At 36.4% G+C, this 8,432-nt stretch overlaps 1 protein-coding gene across 1 annotated transcript; it reads right to left on the bottom strand.

The window, feature by feature from the left end:
- Positions 1 to 1,291: 1,291 nt before the first annotated feature.
- Positions 1,292 to 3,641, bottom strand: LOC110754410 (UPF0481 protein At3g47200). The gene is made up of 2 exons (XM_088248077.1): positions 3,579 to 3,641; positions 1,292 to 2,905 (listed from the first exon to the last, which is right to left on the bottom strand). Exon 2 carries the CDS (start codon positions 2,861 to 2,863, stop codon positions 1,415 to 1,417), a length of 1,449 nt encoding a protein of 482 aa, XP_088104203.1. The 5' UTR covers positions 2,864 to 2,905; positions 3,579 to 3,641; the 3' UTR covers positions 1,292 to 1,414.
- Positions 3,642 to 8,432: the final 4,791 nt, after the last annotated feature.

Raw genomic sequence — 8,432 nt, 5'->3', positions numbered from 1 at the left:
TTTAGCTATATTATTATTATTATTATAGCTTCTAATAAAGCAAATTCTCAAACAATAATAGCAGATACTAGAATCCTATAGATAGTACTAGATGTTATCCTCCTTTCTAGATTTCTCATGCCTCGAGTCAAAACACACACACACAAACAAACCAAAGTTTCATTGATGGCATGTTTACTAATCTATAAATGGATTATGAGGAATTAAATTGAGAATGAATTGAATCGAAGAGGAGTTGGATTGAGAAAAATTAGATTCCGGATGTATTGAAGTTGTTTACTAAACCATATGAAATTGAGGTAAGAGTAGTACTAATTACTCAAATGTCCTAGTTTGTTGGATTAAAGTAGATGGTAAATTTGAAATTTTTGAATATTTTGTGATGATATAATGAGTAAAAAAGATGAATTCCTAATGGATTAGTTCTCCAAGAATTAGAATACCACCTCCCACCCAAGAAAGTAAACACATGAATCCTCCATATTCGGAATTCAATTCCTGATTAGTAAACACACCATGAAAGTAAAAACACAATTACACACAATTTTCATACCCAATTTCGAACTACGTCCCATGAAAGATAAGAAACTAAAATCTTCAAGAAAATATTGGAAATGTGCTACAAACATAGCAATGAAGATGGAAGCATTATCTCAGACGAATGATTATGAAGTGGAAAAAAACAAAAACAAAAACGAAAAAGGAATTGAGTTAAATTTGCACCTGTTGTGTTTCAAAGGAGCAAGTAGGTTTTCCCTTTGGTCTCACAAGAGAAGCTCAATGCAGCTTACTTCGCTCCTCTGGGAGATGAAAATATAATTTTCTCCTAATAATGATGCCAAGCAAGTTCCATATCCCAAAGAGAGAAAACCACAAGTTTACCGATTTTTCAAGCAAGTTTGATGCCATTTCCCCTGTTTTCAAGGTATATATGTACACGAGAAAGTTTGTCCGGTGTCCTATATTCATCTCACTTTCTCAACCCTATATTTGTCTAACTTTCTAGATCCATGTACTGAGATTTATTATGGAAATATTGTAGAAACTGATTATTTTGAAATATTAAATGTGAAAAACTAAGCAAAAATTTGATGCGTTACATATTTCAACTCATTTCGGCAGCTTAGATTTTGAAGACCTCGGAAGAGGCTATGCAATGAGCCTAGCTAGTGCACTGTTGATCACTTCAGTGTCTACCGATCTGTAATTTTTCCAGATTGGTTATATTTTCCTTATTCTTAGATTATTCCCAGCTGTAAGTGTTTTACACACTTGCATTTAGAAATAATAATAATAACAATAATAATAGTACAGCTCTTATTAGCAACAGGGTTACAAACTTCTTCTACAACACCAACATGAATCCCACTATGTTAAAACAAGCACATAGCGCACACCTTTATTGAAAACAAAGCTAGCCCTGATCCACTCTTTTACATACTTGAAAACAAAACAAAACACAAAAAACACAAAAAAAACATAGGAAGAAAATGACTACGGAGAGACTTACTGCTAATACGTAATCAATAACAGAGATAATAGAGCACACTGTTTGTATGACAGTGAGTATCAGAAGAATAACAGCTGCAATGAGAGAAATAGCTGCCCAAGGTGTGTTGAAATACTTTTGTCTCCAATTTGCCTTCCATTTGTTCGTGGGCTTGTCGTAGTACTTGTTTAGACCTTCAGCAAGGGTACCAAAATAGTAGTTTCCGTGGTTCGGAGCAACCTTACTACAAAGCTTGTTAATCATAACAGAAACCTTATTGTTGTCACCTAGCGTGTTTACAACAATTCCATTCTCAACAAGCAACTCTACATCCTTTGGGGTGTTTACGAATTTATCCAGGATGAAAACATAATCGCTTATGTATTTATCCACGCAATGGCATTGTTCAAAGGCAATGAGATTTCTAAGTGTAAGCTCTGTGTAATCATGTATTTCAATTTTTGGAATTTCCACGGTGTCTTTATTGAACTTTATATCAAATAAGTTCTTGCGTGATCCATTTTTGTGAAACTTAACTCCTGCCTGGTGTAGTTTTGTCACGCTGGGTGTACTTCGGAGCCCTCCATTTCCTTCTCGGGTCGAATTGAGTGGCCCTCCAGGTTTTGGGGTATTGAAATCTAGCAGATGTAAAGTTCTAATAAAATCAACAAAATGTGAAGGGTTTTTATAATCACGAGACATAAAATACTTATGGAAGTCTGGTGTGTTCTCCAAGCCTGCTGCTAAACGCAGTGCCTGTTGGAAGAACTTGTAAGAGAGTTGAATTATTGAAGGCTCCCCAGTCTGAGCACCTGTGAGACTGTAAAGATCCTCGAGAATGAAAAATGGCAGCTGATTTTCGAGCATAAGCATGTCAGGCAATATATTTTGTAGCACCCATGGTTTTTTAAATATCCAAGCATTATCATCCCGCAATTTTTCTTCGGATTTATTCCTCAACAATAGCTCAATGACAAAGGCGGCGTCAACTAGAATGATATTCAAAAAAGCAGCAGTGTTAAACTTCTTAGTGTCTTCATAATAACGACGGAGTTCATCTTCTTTCTCCTCTATTTTCTTGAAATAAGTCTTCAATCCTACTTCAGTCCGAGCAAGAAAACAGTTTAGGTACCTGAGTTTGTGATCTTCCATGGCTTCTAAGTTTTTGCTGCCATGGTGAAGTGGGCCTATTGAGACTACTTGTGGTGTGTAGGCCTTTTTTTTCACGTTCCGTAGTCGCTCAGGCACCCTGTAGATACAACAGGCAGGGGGCAGGGCACGCAAGTTTGTCAACTGATTTTGCATGGAAGTTGCTTGGCTTTCTATGTCAACAGGAGCTTCATTGCTGCTTTCTTGCATTTTCTTCTTCCCCATTATGTGTTGTTCAGATTGTAAGTGACGAGGATGGTGAGGATTCTAGACACCATAACCAACAAATGTTTCAATCATAATTGACATTTCAAGATGCTCCGACAAAAAATTAGAAAACATTCATCACAAAATGCGAACTCATACAATAGATAGGTTGAGAAGATCAACACATTGCAATCATACAATCCAATTGCACAGGGATTAGTCCCAATCCTCCTATAATAGGTCATTCTCTCTCTCTCTCTGTCTCTCTAAAAAATATTTTCATATCGATAACATCTTATTGCAAGGGACTTGTACATCAAGTGGTGAAGAACAGAAATTCATATTCTTCCAATCAAAATGTACAAATTTCGAAAATGTTTGTTTGTTTTATTTTTGGGGGAAAAAATCTGAGCATATATATGCATATTATATGTAGACCTAAGGTGAAAACAGACCAGATTTTTTACTCCATTTTTCATGAGGTTTAAGTACGTGATGTAAATATTTATCTCAAGAATTTATATCCTCCCTTTTAGATCTCATGCTTCCAGTCAAAACATGCAGAATAAAGTCAAAACAAACGAAATTCCAAAGAATAAAGTTACAACATTTTAACATGACCCTTGCTCATTTCAAAATGTCCAACTACCATTGAAACATAAGAAACTAAAATCTTCAAGAAAATGCTATCAATAAAAATAAAAATAAAACAAAAAAGGAAGGGAATTGGCACCTGCTATGCACAAAAGAGCAAGTCGGTTACCAGAAAAGCTGAATGACTTTTTTCGTCTTCTTTTTGTTGTGGAAAAGAAAAGCTCAATGATGGGCTATATATAGGAAGAAGCTCAATGATTGAATAAATATCTTCTATCTACCCTCTTCCTCGCCATAAACACAAATGGGGCAGACCAGTACATGGACAGCTTGACATGAATAAGACAAACAGCGACACAGACCGTCCATTCATACTTCTTTTTTTTGGTTCTTTAGATCATTTTCCACAAGCAACCGTCCACCACGTACTAGTTACAGTATTTATTTTATATCAACGAGTACGATGGTCCATATCAAGTCTTTAATTTGGTGAAAGCTTCTATCTACCTACCCCTATATATGAGCTATGCAATGGTAATTATGTTACATGACGTCACAATGTCGCAGGGGGGAAAAAATAATAGTCGAGGTTTCTTATTATATTGTTAATACATGCATAGCAAAGAGTTTGTTGCTTCAGTGGTTAAGAGCAGTTTCTCATGCACTTGAGATTCTGCCCCAATATTACTTGTATAAAAATAAACTTTTTTTTAATGAAGACATTAATATTGTATTCTATAAAGGGTTGGGACATATTTTATATTGTTAGAGCATCTCCAACAACCTCGTTAATAACTTTAGAATTCTAAAATAGGCGAGAGCCACATTAGAAAACTCTCTCCAACAACCTCTTCAATCTCAATTATCGAAGTTGCAACCTATTTCTCTCTCTTCAGGATTGGTAAGTTGACTTTAGCTCTCAAACATTTAATTGTACTTTGGAAAAACAAAACTTACCTTGAAAATGTTAAAAACATGCATTTTTTCTTTTCATAGAATAAATACATAGATAGTTTTCACATGTTGTTTCCCTCTTTTCGGCCGGATAGGCCAATGGAAGGAGTTTTTGGTCCTTCTTCTCTTGAGATGCGTAGGCGTGCCACCACCAAACCACTTGATGGCTTGGATGGAAAGATTGTGTGAGTGTGTTTGCGCTTCTGACTTTTAATCAAACAATTGATCGACCAAGCAAGGAACCTCCTCTTGGCCTAGGTTCTTTTTCTTCCTTGAGGTCAAGGATGATTGAGCTATTTTTAGGATTTTTGTGATAAGTGCAGCGAATGTAAATGCAATAAACGAAATGACAGAAATCTAAGTGCGAGAAATGTAAGTGCGAGGAAAATATATTAAAGTGATAAAGACTTGAATTAAATTCGAATGTAAAGACAATTGAAATTGAATTGCAAGAAAGTAAGCTTACACTAGGAAAACGAAGAACTTTGATAATCTGAAGAGCTTGAAAGATAAAATCCTAGACTATGAATTGAAAAGTACAGGATAAAGAGATAGATTTTGTGTATTCAGTTGGCGGTCCTCTTCTCTTCTTTTGACGATCAATTTATAGAGCTTCCATCAGTTCATGGATTTGGTTGATAAATGGCCTCAACCAACTCTGTCTTGAAAATCTTCCTAGAATTAATGCCTTCCGGAGCTCTAGGCGTGAACTGCCCCCAATGTCTTGATAATCCTCCCAATGTTAATGCCTTTCGGAACTCTAGGCGCGAACTGCCCGACAATTTATTTCTCTCAATGTTAATGCTCTCCTATCTTTAAACTCCGCCGCTTGTAGGAAAACAACTGCTGGAACTACTTCTTGAGTTCAGGCTACTTGACATTTTTACATTGAGGAACATTTCTCACAACCGAGGATTTTTTATGCAATCCGAGGATTTTTGGCTCAACGGAGGATTTTTATGTAATCCGAGGATTTTTGGCGTAGGCGGAGGATTTTTATGTAATCCGAGGATTTTTGGCGCAGGCGGAGGATTTTTATGTAATCCGAGGATTTTTGGCGCAGGCGGAGGATTTTTATGTAATCCGAGGATTTTTGCCAAATAATTGGTGGGTGGGTCTAATAATACCAATCATGACATATATATATATATAACTTAAACAAATAACAATAGGCCAATTGATGGCCTTTGAGTTGTTTTCAGCAAGTTCCTGCGCCACTTTCATCACTTCATCTGCTCAACTCCAGCTCCAACCTCCCCTATAGTTGTAAGCTCCTCCATAGCCAGTTAGTCCATCAACAGGTATGGCAAACTCTTTATCCTATTTAAATTTAGACTGATGACAACAAGCCAATTGATGGCTTTTGAATTATTTTCAGATTTTAATGCATTTTCTTTTTTTTTTCTCACATATATAGCCATGGTCTGCATATATATACATATGCATATATATATATATAGGGGGCGGATCCGTGGCACCATATTTTTGACACAAGTTTTGACACAATTTTTGGGCCATTAGATTACTTCACTTTTAATGGTTGAGATTAAATCTGACAAAACAAATAGTTTTAATGTTTTAAATAAACAATCATTAATATTATTTTCTTTAATGTATTATTCTTTAATTAATATTTATACATTGAGATTAAAATTCTGATATTAATTAAAAATTCATTCTCTCTCATCTCATTAATTATCTTTAATTCATTCATTCTCTCTCTTTCTTCTATGGAGAATTGACGCCTCCTCTTCCTTTGCTTCTTCTTTCTCACTCTCCCGTCCCCTTCTCATCCCCAAAGCCACCCTCACCACCACCACTCCAACCCCTATCCTACCTAAACCAGAAATCCCAGGGACTCTCTCTCTCCCCTTCCTCTCCGGCAACTCTATCGCACACCTAGGGCCAGTCAACACCTACAAAGCCATCGTATAACCCAGATTTATCCCCAGCACAGCCGCTCTCTCTTTGACCCCGTCAATCGCTAGCCCACCCCACCCGGCCCTGTCTATTCTTCTATGTCTGAAACTGATTTTCTTGACATGCTTCCTGAGGTGCTGAGGCACTCTTTGCCCTCGAAGATTTTCCACCAACCCTCTGAAATATCTTATTTCTGAGTGATATATCATTACACTAGTCAACCGCATTTCACATATAATTGGTCTTACTAATTAACAACCTTTTTTATGCATCTACAACTGTCATTTAGTATCTGGGAAACCTATTGTTAAATTCTCAATTTTTTACGTTGTGTTTCTATTCCTGTGCTTCAGTTCTTGTGGTGGTTGTGGTGTTATTGGTACTCTGAAAGACAATTCTAAGCTCACGTTTTCCTAATTCTGTAAAAATCATGAGCTTTGCTTGTTTTCTGTGTCCAAAGTCCGAATGTGCAGTGTTGTTCTGCTTCTCTGTTATTTCTTAGTGACATTGTGAATGGCCGTGGCTACGTAGTTTGGAGGGTGGCTGGACTGACGGATTAAGGGAAACTGATAGGAATAGTGTTGTATGAATAAAAGATGCCTTTCCTTGAGGGCATGATGTTGTATAAGTCATACTAGTTGCCTGTATATACTTCTTTTGAGTCTCAACTCTTTTGAAAAGCCCTTGTATTTTTTTTATTTGGAATTTTAATAAAAACCACTCTCCAATACCCAAGAAGATGAATGTTTGTTCAAAGAGACTGTAATTTGGTGTGAATGTAAGCGTGGTTTCATTTACATTCTCAGTGGGGGTTTTTTCCTTTTCGTCATTGTGTGGGGGTTTTTTCCTGTGTGGGGGTTCCATTTGATCAGGTTCTGTGTGGGGGTTTTTTCCTTTTTGTCATTGTCCAACCATCAGCCGTTTCCTGGCCACCTCCAATTTAGCTGATTGTGCATAGCTTCATTCAACATATCTTCTAAATCATCTATGTAAAGAGAGGGAGAGAGAGAGAGAGAGAGAGAGAGAGAGAGAGACTCTTGTTGCAGATAGAGAAAAAGAGACGGAGGTTTTTTCTGGTCTCAGGAAAGAGAGAGAGAGAGAGAGAGGTGTGCGTGAGAAAGAAGAGAGATTACCAAGAAAGAAAGAGAATGAATGAATTAAAGATAATTAATGAGATGAGAGAGAATGAATTCTTAATTAATATCAGAATTTTAATCTCAAAGTATAAATATTAATTAAAGAGAAAAATATTATTTTGTCATATTAGGTTTAATCTCAACCATTAAAAGTAGAGTAATCTAATGGCCCAAAAATTGTGTCAAAACTTGTGTCAAAAATATGGTGCCACGGATCCGCCCCCATATATATATATATATATATAACTTAAACAAATAACAATAGGCCAATTGATGGCCTTTGAGTTGTTTTCAGCTAGTTCCCACGCCATTGACATCATGTACTGGGATATTTTTGGATATAAAGGCAATCCATTGAGTGCATTTATATAAATGCATTAGTTGAGGCTAACAATCCATTTTATCAGATGCAACTTGATCTAATATGCCTTCTGCATGAATAGATATGAATAAATATATTGGTGCACCATATTGATGAGGCTCAATTATATATTATTGAAAGGAGCACCAAGATGTATTTATTCATATTCATTGTACAACAATCAAATAGATGCATTTATATTGTTGAAAGCATTCTTATGGGCTGTAATCAATTGCTGTGAATTTTCAACCACACTCAAACATTGCCCCCTCGATTTCTTAGCCTTTAGTTGACAAAAGGGGAAAGGAATCGAAAGTCAGGAATTAGATGTTGGTCTTCATGGATTTATGCCAATCTCTGGCATATTTTATCTTGGATTGAGTTAGATTCTAGGGAGGCACTACCCATCAATCTTGAAGGAACTCATTAGCTCCTAACTTTAGGAAACCCAAGGTACTATACATACCGGTTTGCCTTCAAACATTTAATTCCCAGTCAAGACTTCTGAAAGCCCGAATAATTCTAGTGTTCTTAGCAGTCTTCGCGTTTGCCATTATATGCTTTCTGATCTTGATGTTTGTAGGAGGATTATGGCGCCAGACCCAGTCACATCTCATTTGGC

Source organism: Prunus avium, chromosome 2 (genome assembly GCF_965620075.1).
Source record: "Prunus avium chromosome 2, drPruAviu1.hap1.1, whole genome shotgun sequence".
NCBI classification, from domain to species: domain Eukaryota; kingdom Viridiplantae; phylum Streptophyta; class Magnoliopsida; order Rosales; family Rosaceae; genus Prunus; species Prunus avium.
Note: the sequence above shows the minus strand (reverse complement) of the source record. Positions and strands in the feature narration are given on the sequence as shown.